This window comes from Chanodichthys erythropterus, chromosome 10, assembly GCF_024489055.1.
Source record: "Chanodichthys erythropterus isolate Z2021 chromosome 10, ASM2448905v1, whole genome shotgun sequence".
In the NCBI taxonomy this organism is placed as follows: domain Eukaryota; kingdom Metazoa; phylum Chordata; class Actinopteri; order Cypriniformes; family Xenocyprididae; genus Chanodichthys; species Chanodichthys erythropterus.
In genome coordinates this window covers 1,316,803-1,341,957 of record NC_090230.1, presented here as the reverse complement: position 1 = coordinate 1,341,957, position 25,155 = coordinate 1,316,803, and the positions used below count along the sequence as shown (strand labels likewise).

Here is a 25,155-nt window from a genome sequence, read left to right as displayed (position 1 = left end):
CTCATTTGCAAAAAGAATAAATTACTTATGAAGAACTACAAGTGTTTATTTAGAAAAATCATGGCCAGGTATTAAAACAAACTTCCTGTTACAAGCACATTGAATTTTAACCACTACCAAACAAACCCAGGAAGCCCCTCTTTTTCCCTAAAAAAGAAAAAAATATATATAATTTAGTTTGTGTAATTCATAAGCTGGTAAAATGTTCTCAATTTCATCACAAAACAAACATTTGTGTAATTAGACTTTTGTGTTCTTGTGTTAACTATGTGACAACATGACCCACTTTCCCATTTAGCTTTGCATAACAGGGTAGTAAAATATGTTCATTGTTGTCCGTATAACTACTAAAACTGATCTCAAACACTTGTACATGCTGTACTTGTCATGTAAACTCACCGTCTTTTTCGAGTACGGTGTATGTGGTCTCCATTCCGGCCTGGATGTGGTCAGTGACATGACAGTGCAGGAGCCATGTGCCAGAATACAGCGGACGCATGGTCACTGTCTGGAACGTTCCAGGGAATAAGTCAAACACGTCTGCTCGATGTGTACCACTGATCTGCAGCAAAAGTCGACAGTTATCACATTACTGCTTTGGTAGATTTTTACATTTTCTGAATAAAATGTGAGGGAGTGAGCGAGGGAGATAGGGATGCTTTACCTTATAGTCAAAGCTGTGTCCATGGAAGTGTGCAGTGTGTATGTCCACCTCGTTTCCCATTCCCATCAGATACCAGTACACTTTATCGCCGACCTTCATGTTCAAGCCTTTAAGGTTACCATAGACTAAACCATTGATTCCTGTGATAAACAAAAGAATAACCATTCATTTTACACTAGAGCTTTTGTTGAATAATAATAGTAACAGGAACATTGCAGTTTAATGCTGAGGCAATGATGCTTTAAAGGAAATGAATTAAAAGAGGAAATTTCTCCGTTAGAGTTTAACAGTGGTAAAGATAGTACACATTTTAGTATGCTAAACCACTCCATGAGAAGTTCTCAATTATTTGAGATTTAAAAAGTCATCCTTACTAAGTGATGTCCTCATCCTCAAAAACCATGACCAAATCTATGCAACCCAGAACACATTTAACTCACCATGCATCTTGTTGCTTTCAATGAACTCCTCATCCTCCTTCAGTTCTTTTGGAGGGTTTTTAACATGAGCTTTGATGTTGTCATCCAGATACCAAGATTCATTCTCATCAAAGACCATGAAGAGCAGAGCAAACTCTTCTATCTCTTTCTTCAGCCCCAGTGTACGCGCCAGGCTCTTCTTGCAGATGACCAGCGGCCCAATCAAACCACTGTACATGTCCTGCGCAAAAAGAAATCAGATTCTGTTTCAAAACCGTTTTTTAGGCACCATGTTCCTTAAGATTTTTCTATAGATATCTCATGCAATCTTCTACAGTACCTTCTTTTGACCAAATTTGGAAATCACATTTCAACTGAATGCATTTCAATGAAAAATAAATTATCCAAGATGGTGGACTAGTCAAGAGAAATGATGATTATAAATACACTTACATTTTACTAAATACTGAAAACTGCACCCAGCCTGATCTCATAAGAAAACATGTTTTTTTTTTTTAGTTTATTATGTTTGTTATGAATTTGTATTTTTTATTATTTTAAAATAACAATAAGCATGAAGCTGTAACTCTAACCCCACCCATAAACCCTCAATGGGGCGTGATCAGGTTATACGAAAACCTACAAAAGATATTGTAAAAAATCATACAAATTCACAACTAAAACTTAAAATAGTTACGAATTGCCATGTGTTGGTAGACAGCAAGCTCATTAGGATTTAAGAAATCACACTTGTTTTCTCTGATAGACAGTCAGGAGATATTATGGAGTTTTGCAAAAGATTAGATCCAAAATGGTTTTAAACAAGGTCCCATGACCTTGTTTCATAGGTCAGAAAGGTACCTTAATAACATCTACGGTGGAGTAATATGCTCCAACACTGCATTCCTCCTGCTCCTCTGTCGGCCCAGAATTCTTTGGAAGGTACCAGGTATAGGTCTGAGTTTCACCTTGAATGAGCAACATATTTATTTGGACTTAATGAAAAATATGAACTTTAATTTGTCTAATATACAACTGTCAGATCATGTTGTCCTTTACCTGGACGTGTCAGGGCGACCTGAGGACTGTCAGTTTTAACTCCATGGGCGTGTATGGAGTACGGTCTCTTAGCCATGTTCTTAAACACAATCTTCACTTTTTCTCCTACTTTACCATGGATCATGGGTCCTGAGGTGAGCAATACCACAGTTGAGCATATTCTGAAGATTTACAAACATTTACACCAAATTATGAGTCAACAGCAAATTCTGTAAATATTTACCCATAATTCCCAAGTGTTCCATATCAGCAGGTCTGTCTTTCAGTTTGGTGAAGGTTTCATCAGTGTACTCTCTGTACAGCACCTTCTTATATTTTGAACCAATGAATTTTCCTTCTTTCTTGAGGAACGCGTTGCCTGGACTGAATATATCAAAATAAATTATTTAGAACTTGTGTTCACATTTTAGTTTAGACAGTCTAACATCATGTTCCTTTCCAAAGATATAGCCTGAACAGTCTTTGTAAATTCAATCTAGTCCAAAACTAACATGTGACATGACATACAGACATGCCATTTCAGCCAAAAACAAAAAATTCTCTCAAGTTGTTCCAAACTTGTAAAACTTGAAACTTGATCACAGTCTGTCACAATTCACTCAAGAACCAGTGGTGTTTGGTTTGGTGTCATTGATGTGGTTGTTCACTGATAATCTTCCCCTGACACTGGGCATATAGCCAGGTTTGGCATCAATCATGCTAAATGCCACTGGTGTTCTTCAACGTTTTAAATGAAGTTTCAAACTAAGGTTCAGGAGTAGCCTAATCAGCAAGCCAAGATCATTTATCTTTACCTATTAAGACTAGATGGGCAGGCGAACTCGTGGAGTAAGATTTGCCAAGTAGTGTTTGCCAATGAGATTTGTGAGTTCTGGTGAAGGAAGTGGAATACCTTTCTTTCAGACCACGGTGCATTTGTTCCTCCCAGGTGCGGCTGGGTGAATAGTCCCAATCCATCTCAACTGCAGCAATGTAATACTTCTTCTGGTGTAGCATCGTCTCAGATTGGCGGTTCCAGAAGCGACACTTCTCCACAGTGTAGTTGGCTCTCATGCCTCCATGATAATGATCTGTGGTTTTACAGCTCACCTCAAACTGTCCTGCAGATGCAACATGGTAAATTATCAGAACAGCACACTGTGTAATACTTTAATGTTTATCAGATATGAATATTTATGTGATTGTGTAAGGAATAAATTATTATTTTTCTAGTTTTAAGCATAAATCTAACAAAGTTCAGTGAAGTTCCAAACCTATATGACTTTCTTTCCTCTGTGGAACACAATAGAATATATTTAAAAATAAATAAATAAATAAATGTTTCAACTGTTTTTGTCCAAATAATGAAAGTCAAATTGGTCCAAATCAAAGTTGGACCCCACTGACTCTTTGTATGGCTAAATTATCTCAAAATGTATTTCAAAATAACTTCTTTGGTTTTCTGCAGGAGAAGGCAATGCATATAGGTTTGGTACAACATTGGTTGAACACTTGTCAACTGATCAAGATAAGAATTCAACAACGCTGTGTTATAAGTTGAGCACATAATTGTTCTTTATCACAGTGAGGTCAAAGAGATGGGATAGTACCCATGCTGTCAGGCTCCATGATGATGGTGTGAGATATATGAGGAAACACACTGATGGTGTCTCTCCTGGTGTCTTTGTAGAGAAACCTGTTACCCTCGAAGTAAAGACTATGGATGTCTGCCTCTGATCCTAGTCCAGACAGATGCCAAGACACCTTATCACCTTTACACATATTCAAACCTTTGAGATTCCCATACATGTATCCATTGAACGCTGTGAATGGAGAACAAATATTAGTTTGGGTGAAAGTGCAAACAATTTGGTTTGTGTGCTACAGAAATGCAAGAGTGTTTTATCAAGATATGTGACTAGTGCTCACAGTGCATTTTATTTGACTCTTGAAAGTCTTCATCTTCTTTATTTATAGATTTGGGCTGTTTCACACATCTGTTGATGTTGTCATCCAAATACCAGCTCAGATTCTCATCAAACACAGTTGCAAGAATGTGAAACTCTTTCTCCACGTTTTTCTGGAATAGAAAATAAATATTGACAAAGCTGTGAGCAAAGAATTGTTACACAATAATGTTGGAACTCAAATCACAAAGTTTTCCACATCTCTACCCCTGCTGTACTCTCATCTCAACACATTTACAAATTTTAGCTCATTCAGTATCCATCTCCCCCACCTGCTTCCCTGATTTGAGGGTTTTTGGCTTGCAGATCAGAAGAGGTCCAACCAGCCCAGAGTTGGTGTCTCGGATGGGATCTACCGCTGAGTAGTACAAGTAGGTGATGCAGTCTGGATCTTTTTCGGTGGGTCCTCCACCCTTAGGTACCACCCATTCATACTGGTGAGTGGTGTCAGGACGGACCAATGCAGCAGGAAGTGGTTCAACCACTCCTGAAGATATGAAGAACATACATCTTTTGTACATTTACTGATTGTTTTCTTGCCTTATAAGTAATATGAAGTGCGGGACTTCATTTTATCCACTGGGAATTGAATGAATAGTTAAAAGTCAGCTTTCTATACCAAGATTGAGTCAGAGCTGAATATGAGTTTGCAGTTGATGAGTTTGAGTGCTGCTCCTGGAGGGCCACTGTCCAGAAGAGTTCAGCTCCAACCCTAAATATACACACCTAAACCAGCTTATCAAGGTCTAACTAGGAACTTACTAGGCAGGTGTTTTGGAGCTGGTTGGAGCTACATTGTGCAGGGCAGTTGGCCCTCCAGAAGCAGAGTTTGACACATGTTGCCTAAAATAATGCTTAAGAACTATTTTCATGATGTCAGCCAAAAATGAAAGTCATTTGGAAGTAAACCAAATTATTATATTTTAATGAAAAATTATGAAGTCAGCCCTGTGATGGACTGGCCACCTATCCAGGGTGTTTCACCGTCTATGGTCCAAAATGCTGGGAAAGGCTCTAGCATCCCTGCAACCCTACGTAGGACGTATGGTTTTGGAAAAGGGTTGGATGGATGGATGGATTATAAAGACTTTTTTTTCTATGGAGTAATGTGAACTGGTGAACAATAAGGCCAGAAACAAGTATTAAGAAAAATCATGGTGAATTTGATTTGATTTTCCTCTCTGTTCATTCTCAGTAAAGCCAGTCATGCGCTCGCTAATCACCCAGATAATTCAGAGAGGGAACTTTGGTCTCTGATAAATTTGGACTGATTCCAGCCAGGACTGGGAAAATACACTTTTGCGCAATGATCCCTGACCTTGATTCAACATTAGAGTTAATAGACAACAGTTTGGGATTGCTTATCCCTTTAATTTTCAGATCTTTCTGTATATTACTGAGATCTTTTTCTTACTTGCTTCTTTCTTGAGTTCACGAAGCTTCTTGGCAGTGTATGTCTCTACATAGAAAAATAAAATTAAATAGTGATATTTTGTTCAAGACTGTAATAAATTTTATACATTTATTTAATGAGGTTTTTTCTTTACCTTCCAGGACATTGTGGTAGAGTGTTCCATCCATTTCTATACTATATTGCACTCCGTGAGGTTGAATACTGTAGGGCCTGCTTGCTTTATTTCTAAATGTCACTTTAATTGTGTCCTCTTCTTCTGCTCGGATGACTGGACCTAAAAAACAACTCAAAGATATTAATTTGGGTTTATAATTCAATTCTAATCCGGTTCCAAGTTAAATACAGTGTTCTATCTACAACATCTACCCAGAATTCCCAGGTGCTGCTCCTCCGAGGTCCTCTCTTTGCGCTTTGTGAATGTTTCATCTGTGTATTCCACATATTGGACCTTCTTGTATTTGCCTCCAATGCGATCATTGCGGTTATCAAAGAAAGTGTCAGATACACTGTGGATATTCAGAGACAAGCTCAAATTCAAAGACATTCCCTTTGACTTTAGTATGTCTCTCAGTGAAGATCTTAAAACAATATTGTTACCTGTCATCAACAAGTTTCTTCCCTGTATACTGGTTTATTTCTGTTGGCCCATAATCCCAGATGAGTTCCTCAGCAGCAATGTAATACTGTCTCACTTCTCCAAATGGTCTGGGTTTATGCACATTTGGGAAACATTTCTTGATCTCAAAAATGGCTTGCATGCCAGCTAAAAGTGGGGAGAAATGTAATTTAATTCAACACAACAATAAGGTATAATAATACTAAATTTACACTCAGATCTGGCCTGTCTTTACCTTTTAAATGATCATTGACTTGACAACTGAGTAGCCATTGGCCGGGATTGTCTGCCATCATCTCTACATTAACAAAAGTAGCCGGGAACAGACTAACGGTGTCAACATGGTGCTGCTTGTCCGTCAGGATCTGTCCATGGAAGAAGGCTGAGTGGATGTCCACCTCATTACCTATCCCAAACAGGTGCCAGTGGATCTTATTTCCCATGCACATAGTGAGGTCTGGCAAGTTGCCGTAGACGTACCCATTGATGGCTACAATAAAGTTCACAAGGGAATTTGAAATTCTTTGATAGTTACACATACATTTTTAATAAATAGTAGGCAGTATATAGTAAAGTATGCTAGTATTATAGGTAGTAAATAGATGTGTTTAGAACAAGGTTTGACCAGTTGCCCTTTTCACATTTTAGGTTATCATAAGGCATTATTCCAGGACATTATTACTGAACTCACAGTGCATTTTATTGCTTTCCTGGAAGCCGTCATCATCCTTTTTTACTTTGGCGGCTGCTGAGCAGTACGTCTTGATATTTTCATCCAGGTACCAGCTGAGGTTCTCATCAGACACCGTAAACATGAGGGTGTAAAGATAGTCAGCTGTCTTATCGCCATGGACATCTAGAGAGCCTGACAATTGCACAAACAAAAAAAGAATTATTTATTGTTAATGGACTATATCACAACTTGAAGTGTGTGAATTAAACAATGGCATTCATGGTGGTCAGCTTTTTATGTGAATGTACATAATCATTTGAGTGTCATCATATCCCAAGTTGTCACAGTGAAGCAGTTAGCCAGATGTTTTTTTTTTTTTTTTTTATATATATACTGTTATATATGATCTGTAAATTTATTATCTGTTGTAAACGTACACTAACAAACTTATTCTAACTGGGTGGTTCCTGAAACCCTGAGTGAAAAGACTATTAAAAATGCTTATGTAATATGCATAATTACTTTTTAAGACTTATTTTTGTTCAGGCCTTAATGGAATGTTCCAGATCTAATACAGACCAATGTTGACAAATATCAAACCTTTGACAAAAATCTGATGAAAAATGTAGAATTTTTATTTTTTATTTTTATTTTTTTATTAAATTAAATACACACAACTAAATGGTGGTCAGGCACTTTATGGCTTTAAAAGTATTTGAAGCCTGTATTTTGCATTAAATTTGGGGTGGGACTAAGTTATATACATTTCCAGTTATTTGTCACTGATGTAAATTCTTTGTTTCATATAAAAAACACTGCATTTACTGGTTGACATTGTCATGACATGAGTTGGAAAAAAATTATGCAGTCAGTAAGTGATTCTTTCAAACTAGCCTCATGCTAATGTATAAAGCTTTGTGGCTATACTTTTACTTACATTTTAAAGTTACTTGTATTTGAACCCAAAACATTACTGTAATTAGAGGGGTCCTAGCATTTGAAGTGAAGAGAAAGATTTCTACCTTTTTTACATATAATGAGAGGTCCAATGAGGCCTGTGGCGATGTCTTTGGGGGCATTAACATGGGAGTGGTATATTCTGGTCAGGCAGGTAGTGTCATCTTTGCCAGGGGTATGGGAAGGTGGCAGAGTCCAAACATAGGTGAAAGACTTCCCAGGGGCCACTGAATCGTCATGTTTCTCCTCCTTTTCTGATGAATCGGGATACAGTGCTCCTGGAGAGAAATTCCGAATTTAGAGTATTTATGATGAACATTTCACGAGAATATTGATCCTTCATTAATGAATAACTACACAGACACAAATGAGTAATGCATTATTAACACTTTAGTAACTACTATTAACTAACAAGAAACTCTGATTTACGAATTAGTAATAACAGTGCTCAGTTGAAGGTAGTAGTTCACTATTAGCCAATCAACTACTATTTTTTTTTCATACCTCCCAGAGAACTACTAAGAACTACTATATACAGATTCACAATTAATGTGAATAATGCATAATGTATAATTAATTCTAAAGTGAAGGTCATGGTAACCCACTAGCTATTACCAAATCCTTCAGAAGGAATTACTAATTCTAATTCAGTATTCTAAAGTAAGAAACATGATAACTCTCTAGTAACTACTGAAGTCATTGTAAACTTTTGAGGTTTTTGTAAAGTATTGGATAGTAATAACTCAAGAGTTACTACATAATTCTAAAGGAACTACTACTTATTTGGATCAGTATTCTAAAGTGAAGGTCATGGTAATCTACTAATGATTACTTAAGTGTTACCAAATACTTTAGAAGGAATTACTGTACAAAACTGTACAAAATCTTCAAAAGTTTACAATGACTTCAGTAGTTACTAGAGAGTTATCATGTTTTTCACTTCAGAATACTGATCCAAATAATTAGTAATTCCTTCTGAAGGATTTGGTAATACATCAGTCGTTACTAGTGGGTTACCATGACCTTTACTTTAGAATTAATTATTATGCATTATTCATGTTAATTATGAACCTGTATATAGTAGTTCTTAGTAGTTCTCTGGGAGAATATAGTGAACTACCTCCTTCAACTGAGCACTGTTACTTACTATTTCATAAATCAGTTTCTTGTTAGTTAATAGTAGTTAATAGAGTGTTAATAATGCAGTACTCATTTGTTCCTGTGTAGGTATTCAGTAATGAAGGATCAGTATTCAAAAGTGTTACCCAAAAGTTAAACTGATGAAATGAATCCAGACCCGTATTTGACATAATTTGCAGCACACACCTTCATGGGTCTTGTTGTAACTGAGTCCGTGTGCATGGATGGAGTATGCTCGTGTGGCCATGTTCTTCAGATGCACAACAACTATGTCATCTTCCTCTGCACTAATGAGGGGTCCGAGGTAGCCCAGCCACTTGGGTTTTTCTATCTCCTGCCTGTAGGTGGCGTCAGTATATTGCTGGTACACTGCCTTCTTATACACCTGCCCGATCCGCTGCTCTCCCCTCTCCAGAAACACCCGTGCCTCTCTGTCAAGCACCAACACAACATTCTCTGTGAAACTTCTGTGAAAAATCTGGCAACACTCCTACACAGGCAGTGTTTTCTTTTAAACTTTTAAAAGTTTTCGTATAAACTTTTAAAGGAATTGTGAATGGTGCTTCCTAGTGCAGAATTTCTTTCAAAATTTCTAATTCTGAGGAATAGCATACACCTTCTCAAAAATCCGCATGATTTGCGATATCATACATGACTACCGCGTACACATTTTGGAGTGAGGGCATTTCTAAGGTGTTCTGGGTGGTTGCTATAGGGTGTCACTTGGTGGTTACTAGGGTTTCTGTGTGGTTTCTAGAGTGTTTGCTAAGGTGTTGCTAGGCAGTTATTAGGTTATGAATAAGGTATTGCTAAATGATGGCTTACTGCTCATTTTATCATCCACCATTTAAAAATATTAAGTCTAAACACGTAAAATACTTGGGTTTAAGCATTTGTTGAAGATCCAGACTCTAAAGCTGCATTCACACTTACTGACGACTATCTGCAGAAACAAAGTCGCCAGAACTCACTTTCGGAATTTTCAATTCCAAAATTTTCAACTAACAGCAACATCTGTATGAAGCGGCAATTCATCTTTATGTAAATAATGCACTGATTTCCAATGGGAGTGATGAGATTGAAAACAATGATCTACTGACACAGTTGGATATCACAGTTGAGTATGACTGCCTAAGTAATAGGCAGAATCAACAAGTGAAATTGTCATTAAAGTTCTAAAGAAGGCTATAATTTTCAATCATAAGTTGTAAATTGCAACTAAAGTGTATTTTAAATGTTAAATCAAATGTTATTATAAGCTCAATTCTTGCATACAAAACTCATAACTCATGTACATTCTAGTCAGAAGTGTTTGTACTCACTCATCTTCTTTTATGGTTTTGTTCTGAATCAGATTTTTACCACTAGGAGCATAATCCCATTGAATCTCCTTAATGGCAAAGAAATATTCCCTTGTGATTGAAGATACAATTCCAGCACAACACAAAACCCCAAGCAGCGTCCACTGCAGCCCCTTCATTTTGGATCAGTGGGATTCAGAATGGAGCAGATGCTTCGCTTCTTTAAATGATAGAAGGTGACAGCAGTCAGCCAATCACAACAGACATGAAGAGGGCAAGTTGACTAATACACACACAGCTGGGCGGTCTGGCTGTGCATGACCCCGTGAATTTACTGGCAATATGTGACCCGATGGACTCTAGGAAACTCCAGTCTATCAGAAAAGTTTTCTTTGAAGTCATTAACCATATGCCTGATAAAGCTTAAGAACGAATCTGTTAATTTGGATCTGAATTAAGACATTAAGACTAATTAATTGTGTTTTCTTGGTTGGACAATTTATAGGTACAAAACCAAAAATCAAAAGGTACAAAAATCAAAAAATCCTTAGGTGTGTTTGTTCATGGTAGATAGGGAAAACATTGCTGACCAAAAACCCTAGTTTGTTTGCATTACGTAAAAATCAATAGGGTTTTAGGTACTTGTCTCATGTTGAATTAAGAGATATTTGTCTGCTGGGACTAGACAACTCAGCAGTTAAAATGCTTTGAAACCTAATTCCAATGCACAGGGACAGATTATTTCAAAATAATGAAGCAATCTATGCTATGCTACGCTATGCTAAAATTTGCAGACAAATCATAATTCACTACTCCTTAACCCATCAAGGAGAGATAGGGCAAAAGTCAAGATTTTTATTGAATAATTATTGGTGCTCTTTCATTTTCAGTATATCAAAAAGTGGATCCAGTATATTTTTGTGTTTCAAAGATTTAAGAAAGTTGCACAGGTTTGGAAATTGCAATGGAATGAGGGTGAATAAATAATAATTTTCATTTGGAGGATATTCTGTTAAGTTTGAATAGAATTATAATATGACGAAGAAGATGATGGAAGGGTTACAAAGGTATTTCAAAGGATCTGGTACTCCAAAAAACTAGAGATATTCATTATCTCTAAACCGAGAACTGTCTGAGCTTCCAAAATTCCAAAAACAAACAAACAAACAAAAATTCCAGAATTTCACCAGTCTGTAAAGCACAAGTCGACTATGTTAAAATGATCTTAAGCATAGGAGTAAATACACCTCTGAATATGTAATCACAGATAGTCTATAGATTTGAACCTGATTGAGATGCTGCGGCAGGACTTGCAGGCAGTTCATGCTGAAAAAATCCTGCATTGGGGCTGAACTAAAGCAGTTCTGAAAGGAAAAGTGCCACCTCAGCGATGTGAAAGACTGAGGTATGGTTCTCCGAAGCATTTGTTTTCTTCTTTTTGCTGCTAAAATTGGCACAACCAGTTATTAAGCTCATGGGGCAATTATTTTTTCACATGAATATACTGTAGGGACACATTTTACATTCTGATTGGAAATCTGCAACTGTTTAGTATGATTTATACACAAAAATACAAATCATGATGGGATAAATGTCTTTTGGAACTAAAGAGTTTGTGCTAAGGTACTTGTGTAGCTTATGTTTGGCCAGAAATCTGCATGTCTTTAAAATAAATACCAAGAGGCTTTGGGCTAGTGCTACAGAGTGACACGGCTTTAAAGATTATTATTATTCAGAGATTATTTTATTGCTGCAATGGGATAATAAGGCTTACAGCAACCATTTCCTAGTGGATTTTTGCAATAATGTTGGACTGCAAATACTGAAAATGCTACAAATGCTTATCCACAAATTTAACATAACAGACAACAGTAGTCTAAAACAAAACCTATTTATTGACTGAAGGGAATATTCAAGACATATTACAACTTTTATAAGTATATAAAACAACATTCATCAACTGTTCTTCTATTACTCTTATTATTTAAATAATTTACAAAACAACTTCCTGTACAAAACGACCAGAATTCATACAAAAATACTTTTAAATTTGAGCAAAATGCATATTGCAGGTAGTAGACAATACAAATATTTGTTCTATACAGAAAACATGCACTGCTAATATAAATTCGGCTGGAGTGATGTTGAAATGTTTCAATACATTCATTAGAAATGCAGTGACTTAATGTTTACATTTTTTATTTTTATCCAAGGCGACTTACAGTTGTTAATGTGTATTGGAGTGTGTGATTGACAGTTCTGTCATCTCTCTGATGGCCCAGTGTTTCTTCTGCAGATGAGCAGTCCTGTTTCCGATTGACGGAGACTGGGAAGTGCGCAGTCCTCAAGCGTTTAGGCTGTACTCCTGTTTGTAGCAGCATGGTCGGCACACTGCATTAACCAGACCACTGATGAACTGCAGGAAACAGATAAGGAACTCAAGGGTGCTGAGACCCAACAAAATGGACAGCAACGTCACATTCCACTCCACAATGTGTTTTGGGTGAACGCAGTCAGACCATCTCTCTTGATCAAAGAGATACCTGAAAAAATGAAGGAAAAGAGTTCAGGAATGTTATCTTATAACATCACCATCAATGCATTATCAAACAAAAAAAATAGAAAAGAAAAGAAAAGAAAAAAAGAGCTCCTACTTCCCCCCGTCGGTCTCAAAAGGAGACCTCCATCCCATCGTAGTGTAGCAATACGGCCCCTTCAAGAGCGCCACAGCGGAGATCAGGAAGCAGTATCCAGAGCCGGCTAGTCCCACCAGAGCCGCTATCACTGAACCACACATCTACACACACAATGTGAAACTGATGAATCTGGCTGGCCTGTACAGCATGTCTTTGAATTAGAGCTCAAATAAGGGCCACAGACCCCCTTCACAACACTCACTGCACAGCTGTCTGTTCCACAGGAATCCACACATTTCCCCATTCCCAGAAACACGCAGGCAGGAATCAGCATCTGAATGTGGACAGAGAGTTTTCAATACAGTTCAACCAGCTTGAGTAATTCCACCTCAATAACTACATTTTACTGACATATACAAGTGGGATATTCAACAAGAATGGAACTTTTTATCCATGGACTGTGAAGAGTGATTTGGTAATGTTAGCAAAAAAGGAAATTTGTGTTAGATGTGGAGCATCTTGCATTTTGATGAAAGTTTATAAAGATATTGTTGACAAAGAAGGCATAGTAACATATTAGATATCTGAAGAATTGTACTTCAGTTTAAGCTTAATTACATTACAAGTGAAGTTTTTATTGCTTAAACACGTACTCTTGTTTTCTCAGATGTAGCCTACTGTATGTCTTGTGAAATAAGGTCCCTTCAACCGTTTATTTTAGTGTTAGCTCATTATTTTCACATTTAAGGTGTTCATTTTAAACCAAGAAATGCCCAGAAGTTTACTTTATAACACTCATTCCAACCCAATCTTATGACAATTCATAATATTGTACGAGTCGCCCAAATACATAAAATACGACCCATACAAAAAAATATAAAAAACGGGTAAGGCATCATTGGGTTCATCCCTAAACCATTCCTAAGTCTAACCCTAAACAGTTGAATTAGATTATGAATAAGAGATTGTATGAATACATCACCAATTCACCAAATCATAAAATACTTTCAAAACTGTTTTGAGAGCGTGTTGCTTATTCCATACACTCAACTGCATAGATCTGTTTTGACCACCTCACACGCACATCCCATTGACTTCTGTTGTTTTTATATTACGCTTATTAGATTTTCTACATCCTAACCCTTAAACCAAAACCTTACAGTTTTTATATATATTTTTACATCTCTGTGTAATTTTTCTTTAGCTTAAATCTGATCTGAACATTTAAAACATTTTTACATTTGAATTAAGACATTATTTAGTGTGTTTATTCAGTGTTTTCCTCATGGGAAGTGCCTACAGTGAAGAGGATGTGTCCAGCAAACTCAGTCCACCAACACTATGCCACAACCTGGACACAAGACAACATTTATACAGACACAAGTCTGATACTCACCACCAAACCACCTCCTCCGATTCCCATAAAGTACCAGACAAATGTGGTCACATGCTCCTCCTGAACATATATCACCTTTCCATCAGGAAAGAAAAGCAGGACATTTGCCACGATGCAGCAAGTGGCGAGGGGAATGAGGGCCAAACCCAGAGACCTGGCAAAGCTCAGAGAACACATCTTCACACGGAGCAGAGGGAATGAGAACAGGCAGCTGTAATCCGGGACAGGAAACTATAGTGGTAGACGGACGAGTGGAAGAATTTTAAAAGACTACCCCCCTCCTCGGTCCCCCATGAGCCACTGTTCCTCTGAGGAGGAGGAGACAGGAAACGGGCTGACATTATACAGTATGACTCAGGGCCGAATTAACATAAGGGCTAGGTGGGGCTGAAGCCCCAGGGTCAGAGCATGGAGAGGGCCCGTGACTGGCCAAAGGAAGGATTGACTAGACATCCGGAGCACCTGAACTTTTCCTGCTGGGCTGATCGCCAATACCCCACCACGCCCCCACATATAAAATGCTGTTATTTACTGGAGTGCTGCAAGCGCATTGGAAACAAACAACAAAAGCCAAGTGATGAAACAGCGCTACCTGTTTAAATCACACGTGCATCCAGCAGTCGCAGCGTGAGAGCAGCTGTCTTACGCACAGCGCTGACAAACTCGTAGAAATGTTGCATTATGGTATCTATTATTAATCTTATTACTATTAGCTTTATATTAAATATTAGGTAATATAAGGGCAGTATAAGTCACTTTTAGAAGTTGCTTCTATTTTTTTTATTACAAATACCATTGTTTATTCTTAGTAATATTATTATTATTGTTGTTGTTATTATTATTGTAGAAACCATAAAAACCATGGTAATGAGGAGCATGGATTTTGCCTGTGTCATGATCTTACAGTTAAACTCTGGATTCTGTCCTAGAACAATGGAAACTTTTTATCAGGGCAACTAAGGATAATTTAAGAGCTTCATAGCCTGGATTCCATGAATTAAGGAAGAAGCTATGACTTTTTCTTCTATGTAGATATGATCAGTTCTAATAAACTTTAATTGTAAAATATTAATTCAATAATTAACAGCCTGTAAAGCAATGCAATATGAATATTGTTTAACATTTGCAGTATATTAAAAATATCTTGTTTCTGTCCTTTATTTATTCAATGATTAATTTATTTATTTGGATTTAAAGGCCGTAACCCTAGAAAAACATTACTGGGAAATGAGCCAGAAAGAGCAAAAAAGAAGACCTTCCAGAAACAGCAAAAGTTGTTTGCTTTGAACTCACATCTGGTGTTAAATGCATGTATGCTGTTAATGTGTTGTAGCCTGGAATATTTATATATAGGCCTATACTCTTTCTATAATCTTTGTTTACTGTTGATTTTATTTTATTTATTTATTTTAAATATTCATTATTTTTGTGGTAGAAAACTTTGTGGCACCGAGATAGACTACTGTGAAGAGGGTCCTTGAGTTTGCTTTAGCCTCAGGGCCCTATGTGTTCTTAATCCGGGCCTCAGTATGACTCCAAACTCTCTGACAGATGATATGACTGCACTTTGTGGGGGACTTTGTTTTCCCACAAAACTCATTTTGTGGACATTCAGAAAAGATGTTTTAAAGGTTGGACTCTATTAGGTAAATCTCAGCCTAAATTAACAACTTATACCATGGTCTGTCTGAATACTCGATTCCGATTGGATGGAAGGTGTGCATTAAAACTGTTTAATGCACAGTTAATAATGCACTGTTTTCATTGTAGCGCACACACAGTACGTCACTCACACATGGAGAGCGAAGATCGCGGAGGGCACAGATGGATTCAAGAGCAGAGAATCTTGTTTTCATCACTGACTCAGCCACGCGACTTATAGTAATAAAATAGCTTCTTCGCTACTCTTCACTTTGGGTGGTTCTTTGCCTCCACGTCATGCATTACAATCGTTTAATGCACAGCTAGACGTGGATTATCCTTTACTTAATACATGTTTAAATCGAGCTTTGCAGTTTAACATTAGCTATAAACCTTGTGCTCAAGGTCGTGAAACTACAAGGCGCATCTAATGTTGTATATTTCTACAAGTATCAGTTTCTTACTGCAAGGCTGGTGACAAGGTTACATAGATGATAGATGGAGATTTTACCTTGTTTTTCAGTGATTACAAAGTGAAAAGGTGTCTTTGTTAACAGATTAACAGAAAAGTTGTTACAAGGTATTTATTGTCATTTTTGAATGCACCACAAATTTTGGGGTCGGTAAGATTTTTTAATGTTTTTGAAAGAAATCTCTTCTATTTACCATGACTGCATTTATTTGATAAAAATACAGAAAATACAGTTCTTTTGTAAAATATTATTACAATTTAAAATAACTGTGTGAATATATTGTAAAATGAAATATATATACACGCATATATATATATATATACGCATCATTACTCCAGTCTTCAGTGTCACATGGTCCTTCAGAAATCATTCTAATATGCTGATTTGCTGCTCAATATTTTTGTGGAATTACGCCTTTGTCTTATAGACACATGTGGTCCAGATGATGTGCAGATGGGTCTTGTTTCAGCCTTTAACACTTCTAATCTGAGACTATAGATGGCATCACTTGCTGTCACACACACGCTAATGACACAAGATTCAGAGTTCACAAAATAGATCTCTTTAATATAAAATTGAGATGAAATGGTATGAAAAATAGAGACTTTAGCTGAAGCGTCCTTACTTTCCCCCAGAGAAAACAGGTGATTACCTCACATGTGTCTCCACAGGAGATGTCATAACAGGGCAATAACTACCAAAGACACTGATTAAAAACATATGAGACAACATTGATACTTAGATGTGAATCATCTGCACACTTGTTTATTTATGGTGTAAAATCTTTATTAAGCCAGACAAACATGAAGTAACAGGTCTTTTTTTGTGATCCAGGATTAGACGCTGGAGTAATCAGGCTTTATGAATAAAGCAGCCTGGTATGGAAGTATTACACTACATTACGTAACTCAACAGTGTTCCACAGAGGATACAAACGCCCACTGTTGTGTTTGTTGAGCTGTGCTTTGAGGGGGTTTGAGAACAAAAAATATGTGCTCAAGCATCTGTATTACGACAAAAAAGAATGTTGTAGAATCGCGTTGATGAACTTTGTGTTCCTTTCATACTAAATGTTGTTAAATATTAGTGAATATATATTTAATACTTCAGAGTTTAGTATGCCATCCATGTAATGGTGGTTTATTAAAATGTTATTAAAACCATTACTAAAACATTTTAATTTCTATGCTTGTTAAATATGTGTTAATAAGAGTAGAATAACTTCTGCTTGTATGTTTCCTTGTGAAAAATAAGTAAACTTTAGTAACTATGACATAAATGTGACTATGACATAAATAAGTTTTCAAAAAGAACATACTTAAGTGTAAACTTAATGTAATGTTTTCAGACACTTCATTGTGTTTAAGTGTAATTTAGCGATATTAAATGCAATTAGCTGAACTTTAGAGTGCTTTTTGACCAACTTAAGTAGGACTTAAGTACATTTTTATATGTAATTTTATAATTACATATATTGTATGTTTATTTATTACCATAAATAAATATAAATATACTTTTATGTCATTTCTATTTAAAGTTGTATGTATGTCTGTTTTTAAACAACTGTAATTACACTTTTGTAAGGATGAAGTTGCAATTTAGTACATTTAAAATATACTTTAAATGTAATGTCGATAACACATTTCGGTTAAAATTATAATGAAATACTTCACTGTGTGTTAGTCAACACATCAAAATAAGTGTACTTTAAAGCATGACAAATGTTTATTGATTTAAAATGTACTTTAAAATAAAAAACTTTACATTTTTTAAATGTTAAAAACATAGTCATGAAAGTGACTCTCTTTAAGTGGCCTTTTATTTATTTTCTATTATTGTATCTACAAGTACATTTTTGTTAAATATACTTTTAAGATTTGATGTACACTGCAAATGCAAATTCAAAATAATTCACAAGGGGTTTTAACCACAGAGACGCATAGACCCCTGCAATAAAACCATCCGCTATGAATATGTCGCGAAGCAGTATTTAAAAGCATGTTAAAATCATTGTAACGCAGCCTGACTTATTGCTACTATAAACAGCGATAACAGTAACATAACAAAATACACCAATGATCAATTAATATAGGTACATTTATTACTAAGAGTAATCAATTATTCATCAAATCAAGTAATACAGTTCATTACAATGTTGGCTGTTGCCATGGAATGTATTATCATCAAACATGGCTCATTCAATCAAAATTTCCAGCCATAACTTTCCATTTAATAAAAGTGATTCATATGTGTCTTTCTCACAGTCCTTGGGCAGGACATTTTTTGACCTTATAAACTTCCCTCAATGAAAGCAAATTAATCAAAACAACGGAAGTGCAATGACATGACTTCCTGATAAATGTAACGAGTTTATTCTTGTAGTTGGTCATTTGAGTAATGAGATTCCTCAAGACTCACAGTTCTCCTCCACCCGATTTCCTTTCTAAAAAATGAATGGGCGAGCAGATTCCAGCGTCCTGACACATGTAGAGGGCTTTTCCGCTGTGATCTCACCCATACAAATACATCATTACATATCACTGCAAATACATATGTTGCAGCCATATGTTGCAGTGTCATATGTCCACTGGACAAGTGTGAGCGTTATACTTATTAGACTTTAATGACCAATGACATGAGAGAGCAGAAAAAAACTTATATAAAATATTATATAATAATAAATATATAACAATCATTCATTCATCTATTTGAATCAATCTGTTCATCTCGTCTATAAGATATTAGCTGGTTCCCAATTCAGAGGCCACAAAGTCGGACTGAGCGTTGTTAAATGGGACCATCTAGCCTACGGAGGATTTTTTTTTTTTCGCCTACCAACTGTGACAACTGCCATTGATGGCACTAACGTTTGTACTGAACTTTTTTTGAAAGTTATATTCAAGGGTTCACAACCTGTCTTAATAGGATCACATTAGTCCATTTATGTGCATAATAAGGGTATAAAATATCTATAAAATTGCATCTTAGTAAGATATGTCAACAAGATATGTTGAACCAACATTTGATTCCATCTGTGTACTTGTCAAGTCTGTTCTGGGTTTGAGTTTATAAGTGAATTTGCACTGTTTCCTGTTAAATTTTCTGTGTTAGTGCTTGTGTACATCTGGTCACTTCATGTGTTTTCTCTGAGACGCATTCCAGATGAAACTGGACAAGTGTAAATACATGTGGTTGTTGAACCCACATTATGTCATAAGTGTTTCGAAATTTCAATGGTTCACCACTGGGGAGCATGACTTTGGCCGTTTGATATCCGCTCAGAATCACTGATTCGAAACATTCGAAGCTTAATGAAGTGGTGTTTTGAAACTAGATATTGTTGAATAAAGTTTTTTTTTTTTTTTTTTGGGTGCGTAAAAAGTATTCTCGTCGCTTCATAACATTAAGGTTGAACCACTGTAGTCACATGAACTATTTTAAATATGTCTTTAGTACCTTTCTGGGCATTCAAAGTGTTAATTGTCTTGCTGGTTTTATCAAAAAATATCTTTTGTTTTACCGGTGTGGAACAACATAAGGGTAATTAATGACAGAATTTTAATTTTTGGGTGAAAAAATGAGAAACATTATGAAAGGTAAACAATAGTTTTAAGTACAGTGGACTTAAACATTAAATAAAATTAAAAACTTTCAGTTTGACTGAATTTTTTAGAATTATTGTTTACTTAACTTGCTTAACTTATGTGGATTTACAGTGTAAAATAAATATAATAATAAAATAAATTGGTAATAATAATAATAATAATAATCATGTTTTAATAAAGTAATAGCCTCTTGGGGCTGAATATATCAGAGCTGAAGTGTCTGCAGCACATATATAGAATGAACTTTTATGCTTAATTTAGTAGTTTTAGTTAAAACTCAAAAATAGTACTAAAATCAGCAGTACAGTTGGTTTCACAGTAATCGATGCCCTGCAGTTAATCCATGTCTTTCCTAGTCTAAATTCTTATTGAAGCTTATAAGTTCACTAAAGTCCAAATTTAAAGATACACATGAGGTGCACTTGGCTTGAAGACTGCGACACACCCAGCACTTCTGGTATGTGACCCTCCTACAGCCTGCCGGTCCCACCATACATTTACAGTCACGAGCTGCCTTCTGCCAGTTCACTAATGGTCACACCATTTGTAACGCACATCCACAGTCCACACATTCAGCGTCAATTGTCATTGCTGAGCTGGAAAATTCTGAATCATATTAAAGTATAACCTTTTTGGCATGAATTGTTCTTTAAAATGGAGTCAAGAACACTTGGGTTCTATATAGAACCCCACTGAACCCCTTTTTTTTTCAAGTGTACACAATTGACCATTCACAAAGACCCACCCTCTTTAGTTACTGTTGCTACGTCCCACAAGCCATGCTGAGCTCTCATGACACATCTTGTTCTGATGCAGTGAAAAATACATTGCTGAGCAAAGAGGACACTGACACCGTATCGACAGACAAGACAGAGCAGGTTACTTTTGATATGAAACAAAGTCTCAAATATCAAATTTTGTAATTTTTAAATAAATTTAAACAATAAATACCATTTTGTGGCTCTTTAATGTGTTGTGACAGATTGCTGTAGCGGCTCGTGAACCGATCATCTTTTCCTAGATGATTTATAGCATCTGATAAACATGAATGAACATCATAAGGAATGTTGTTTCAACTGTGGAAAGACGTCAGTAAACACCATTTTTCAAGTTCAAGTCCACCGACATAAATCTACTAACTACCCTGACTGTTTTGTCGGACAAAATGGTGGATTCGGCATTGTGACTGGTTAGATCGCCTGTCAATCAAACTCCAGGCAAAGGGTTAATTATTGAATCAAATCATTTTCACAATTTTATAATGCAAATGCATAGTAGTTAAAGAGACCTTATTAAGGTGGGACCATATAAATAAATAAATCATTACTTTAGAATTTTTATTCCTATTTATGCCCTGGTAGAAAACATTTTTTCAAGTGAGCAAACGTTTTTCTCTTATAATGCCTTAAAGCAACTTTATAAAAGAAATATTGTCATTAAAATGGGAATCCATTGATTATTTCATTGAGTAAATTAGCCTATAAATGAAGAATTGCAACATGGGTCATAAAATAATAAGTTATTATAAAAGTAAAATTATGTCATCTAATTTTTTTCTGAAAATATCTCATATGTTATGCGTTATAATAACATGTTTATGGATAATTCATGTAATGTTTTGGCGGATAATTATGGTTCTTTCTCATAACTAAAAAAAAAGATAGAGATTATCCTATTGCTCATGAAACATACACTACTAGGCTTAAGAGATATAGCCAGTTTAGATGGAAAGGATCTCAAGCTAACTAGCTGAGGACGTAAGTAAGTAGCTTTACCCATTAATAGACATGGCACTTCCTTGAAAATAAATTCCAGCACAGCAAAACAACAACCATAATGAAATGAGTCTTCACAATAGATAATGCTTTACAACAAATTCTTTTAGAGAGCTACATATGGCAGCTACATATTATCTGTTCAATAAAATACCATACTCATCTGTTGAGTAATAAAAATGCCATCATATCCACGTCGCTTTTACAATATTTTAGATCCCTCAGTTCTTGTCATCTCCGAAAAGCCAAGCCCATGTTGATTCTAGTTTTATTACGAGCTCTGTCGCTTTCTCTTTTGCCAGTAGACTCTCCTCTATTCGGCGATTGTTAAAAACGGGTGATTCCCCTGAGGTTGGAGATTAAGATGCTCCATGTCAACCTTTCTTTCTCATTGTGACAACTAACCTATGCCACTCCCACACAAGACACACATCAAAGTAGCCAGATCAACTTTTCTCAAAGTTTTGGAAGAAGGATTGATGATGTATCAATTTTTGTTAATTTTGCACAAAAAAAGTTACATTGTGTACCTTTAAATTAAACATTTATATAAAATTCCTGTTTGTCTAGCTTTATAGATCTGTAAATTAAAAAAAAAAAAAAGAAAAAAAAAGAAAAGGCAAGATCGTAGTCTGCTTCTTCCTGCACAACTAATTTTGTGCTTATATTGGTCCTGTTATCTGATTTACATCTTTTTTTTTTTTTTTATAATTTCATTTTTTTAATTTAATAATGAGGGGCAATTCATTCGTAATGATTGACCCTATCGGTGTTCAGTTTTTTCCTGGAAAAGAAGGCTTTTATGATTGCATAATACTTTCACGTTTAATGGTTATTTCAGTTTTTTCTAGTGATTAAGTATGTTTGCAAGTTGTTTAATTAATAAAATTTAATTATAAATGATGTTAAAACAAAACAAAACGAATTAATTAAAACTAAATCCATAAATTGATCCCATGATGGGAACCCCTAAAATGTTCTATATATGAAATGCCTGACAGAATGCTTTATGGTTCCATAAAGAACCTTTTCTTCTAAGAGTGTGTAAACATAGGCTGTGTCTGAAATTGAATATTCCCTATTATATATTATAGGTGAAAAACAGTACGCCAACAGAATAGTATATCCAAATATTATTTGAAAAACAGTTGGCGAAAAGTGCCTGGGTGACCTACTGAGGTTCTGAAGTGTGCACTCAAAGGACACTTTACCATACCATGAGGACATGGGAAAGATTTATGAATGGAAGTGAAGTGACGCTGGTAGGTCACATGACAGTGACAACATGGTTCAAATTTAGTACATAAGTATGCAATTTCATTGGCATGGATATTTTCTCACTTCTCTGTTTTTGAGGTAAAAATACATTTTCTTCTCCCATGTTCAAAATCATACTATAAGAAAACAATTTGTTTACTAATAATGACAAATTCTTGTATTTGCCAAAGAGCTGTTCATGTTTGTCTGAAAAGTGTTACTTCAAATGTGCAAGAGGATCTGAACAGTCACATGGTGTAATGTGCTTACCTGCAGCAAAGCCTCCATCCACATGGGTGGGATTATGGTGTGATAAGGCCCTCGTCTGGGCATGCAGTTACCAAGACGACAGTCCAGAGACAAATCAGCACCTTTGTTCTATTAGATACAAGAAGAGAGAGAGAGATGATCATAAATAAACAGTGTTCTTACTGTGACCAGGATATGACTTAATAAACTCTTTCCTTTGGTCTCCTCGATTTCATCTAAAATCACGAGGTATAAAACACACTGGCAAAACATTTGACAAACTTATTGATGGCTGGTTAGATCACTGCCAAGATGAATTCAACAAAGGACTCACTGAAAAGACAAAACCTAAAAAGTTAATAAGCAACTAGTATATTTGGTTAAGCACTAGAACATGTCTCTCACAGCATATCCAGATCGATACTCTCACTGAAAAAGGATTAAACTACAATTTTTATATGCATGTTAGCAAAATTACAATGTTGTGAAAAATAAGTGCTTAAAGGATTAATTCACTTTCAAATGAAAATTACTGAAGCTTTATTCACCCTCAAGCCATCCAAGGTGTATATGACTTTCTTATTTCTGATGAACACGGAGATATATTAATAAACATCCTAACGAGCTTTATAATGCCAGGGAATGCGACCAATGAGTATGAGTTGAAGAAAGTGCTTCCATCCACATCCTTCATAAACATGCACTCCACACGACTCTGGGGGGTTAATAAAGGCCTTCTGAAGCAAAGTGATGCGTTTGTGTAAAAATAAAAAATTCATATTTAACAAGTAAAATATCTATCTTCTGCTAGACAGCCTTCCGTATTCAGCTTACGAAGAAGTTGCTTATTAATCTGGATTTAAACATTCTTGGAAACATCTGGGATAATGTAAGTACACAAGTCAACAAAATATATAACACTGTTCTAGTGGTTTTTGGATATTTTAATCCAAAAATTTTACATATTGTGCCTTTAAACAAAATAGTTTTTAATTATTTCTATGAACTTAGCATTTAAACAAACTGAACAAAACAAGTTTTAAACTATTTTTGATAGTCCAGTATAAAATGCACTATAATTGCAAATAAATTACACAGTCTAAGTTTCAATAGAAATTACTTTAACCATATTTTACACTTTAACCATATTTCAAAGACAATATAAGTAATTATGAATTTAAGACATCCCTTACAAAAAAAGGAAAAAAAAAAAAAAAAAAAAAAAAGTTTATTCAACTGTGCTAGTATACTTCTCAGATATATATTTAAAATTAAAATTACACTTAAAAGTGCAATAGGACATTTTTGGAGAGGCTAGCAATAGCGAGCTAGTTTCAAATCATAACATACCACCCTCCCTTCAGAGCGTCTCCAAGGCCACGCCTCCTACAAATCACATTTTCATAAACTAAAAAATGTGCTACAAGTATTTATCTAGAAAACTATCATTCCCATTTAGTCAGTCACGTTTGGCGTCACATTGATACTGACATATTGGGGACTCACCCGGGAGCCCAATCACCTCACCTCAGTAAATAAACAAGCCAATGCACAATGGCCAGTTCATCCCTCTGCAGAACTCAAACTCCTCTAGCGTGCTATGTGCCATCGAGCTGCTGGATGATGGCACGGGGTCCCTCTCGTGGGCGAACCAGATGAAGATCAGATGTTGATAGCTGCATCAGAGAGTGGGCTATTGTCCTCTGAAGATGAAGCTATGCTTCCACCCTCTGGGCGGGTTGCTCGCGCTAAATATGATTCAGAATTGATGTCTATGCAGACTCGAGTGGAACCCTCCACACTTGTCCTGAACACTTGCGGTTCGATGATTGGGTCCAGGGTGCGGACCATGGTTCACAGCCAAGTTCTGCCTCAGTGCCTTTCTTCTGGGAAGTGCATAAGGAGATTCAGAAGTTGTGGAAGGCACCTTTTAC

The 25,155-nt window shown here is 35.9% G+C and overlaps 2 protein-coding genes across 4 annotated transcripts; both read right to left on the bottom strand.

Annotated features, from left to right (window-relative positions):
- Positions 1 to 25: 25 nt before the first annotated feature.
- Positions 26 to 10,386, bottom strand: cp (ceruloplasmin). 2 transcript variants are annotated; one of them, XM_067395785.1, is made up of 20 exons: positions 10,211 to 10,386; positions 9,075 to 9,319; positions 7,814 to 8,026; positions 6,810 to 6,983; positions 6,354 to 6,608; positions 6,100 to 6,265; positions 5,869 to 6,008; positions 5,636 to 5,776; positions 5,503 to 5,547; positions 4,361 to 4,575; positions 4,051 to 4,201; positions 3,732 to 3,944; positions 3,035 to 3,242; positions 2,366 to 2,505; positions 2,143 to 2,271; positions 1,945 to 2,051; positions 1,105 to 1,324; positions 665 to 804; positions 400 to 562; positions 26 to 147 (listed from the first exon to the last, which is right to left on the bottom strand). In XM_067395785.1, exons 1-20 carry the CDS (start codon positions 10,366 to 10,368, stop codon positions 107 to 109), a joined length of 3,264 nt encoding a protein of 1,087 aa, XP_067251886.1. In that variant the 5' UTR covers positions 10,369 to 10,386; the 3' UTR covers positions 26 to 106. The 2 variants fall into 2 exon arrangements, with proteins under 2 accessions (XP_067251886.1, XP_067251887.1); XM_067395786.1 differs by lacking the exon at positions 9,075 to 9,319 and having other exon boundaries at positions 10,211 to 10,333.
- A 1,678-nt stretch (positions 10,387 to 12,064) lies between these two features.
- Positions 12,065 to 23,454, bottom strand: tm4sf18 (transmembrane 4 L six family member 18). 2 transcript variants are annotated; one of them, XM_067395784.1, is made up of 4 exons: positions 23,243 to 23,454; positions 13,088 to 13,159; positions 12,844 to 12,986; positions 12,065 to 12,732 (listed from the first exon to the last, which is right to left on the bottom strand). In XM_067395784.1, exons 1-4 carry the CDS (start codon positions 23,303 to 23,305, stop codon positions 12,534 to 12,536), a joined length of 477 nt encoding a protein of 158 aa, XP_067251885.1. In that variant the 5' UTR covers positions 23,306 to 23,454; the 3' UTR covers positions 12,065 to 12,533. The 2 variants fall into 2 exon arrangements, with proteins under 2 accessions (XP_067251885.1, XP_067251884.1); XM_067395783.1 differs by lacking the exon at positions 23,243 to 23,454 and adding an exon at positions 14,222 to 15,097.
- Between the last annotated feature and the right edge of the window lie 1,701 nt (positions 23,455 to 25,155).

Excerpts from the sequence above, each read along its gene's own strand:
- cp (XM_067395785.1), bottom strand. The coding sequence starts at position 10,368 with ATGAAGGGGCTGCAGTGGACGCTGCTTGGGGTTTTGTGTTGTGCTGGA. Across the intron at positions 9,320-10,210 it reads AAAACCATAAAAGAAGATGA|AGAGGCACGGGTGTTTCTGG; the intron begins GTGAGTACAAAC and ends GGTGCTTGACAG. Across the intron at positions 3,945-4,050 it reads AGAGTCAAATAAAATGCACT|CGTTCAATGGATACATGTAT; the intron begins GTGAGCACTAGT and ends CTCCATTCACAG.
- tm4sf18 (XM_067395783.1), bottom strand. The coding sequence starts at position 14,398 with ATGTGTTCTCTGAGCTTTGCCAGGTCTCTGGGTTTGGCCCTCATTCCC. Across the intron at positions 12,987-13,087 it reads GTGGAACAGACAGCTGTGCA|ATGTGTGGTTCAGTGATAGC; the intron begins GTGAGTGTTGTG and ends TTGTGTGTGTAG. Across the intron at positions 12,733-12,843 it reads TTTGAGACCGACGGGGGGAA|GTATCTCTTTGATCAAGAGA; the intron begins GTAGGAGCTCTT and ends TCATTTTTTCAG.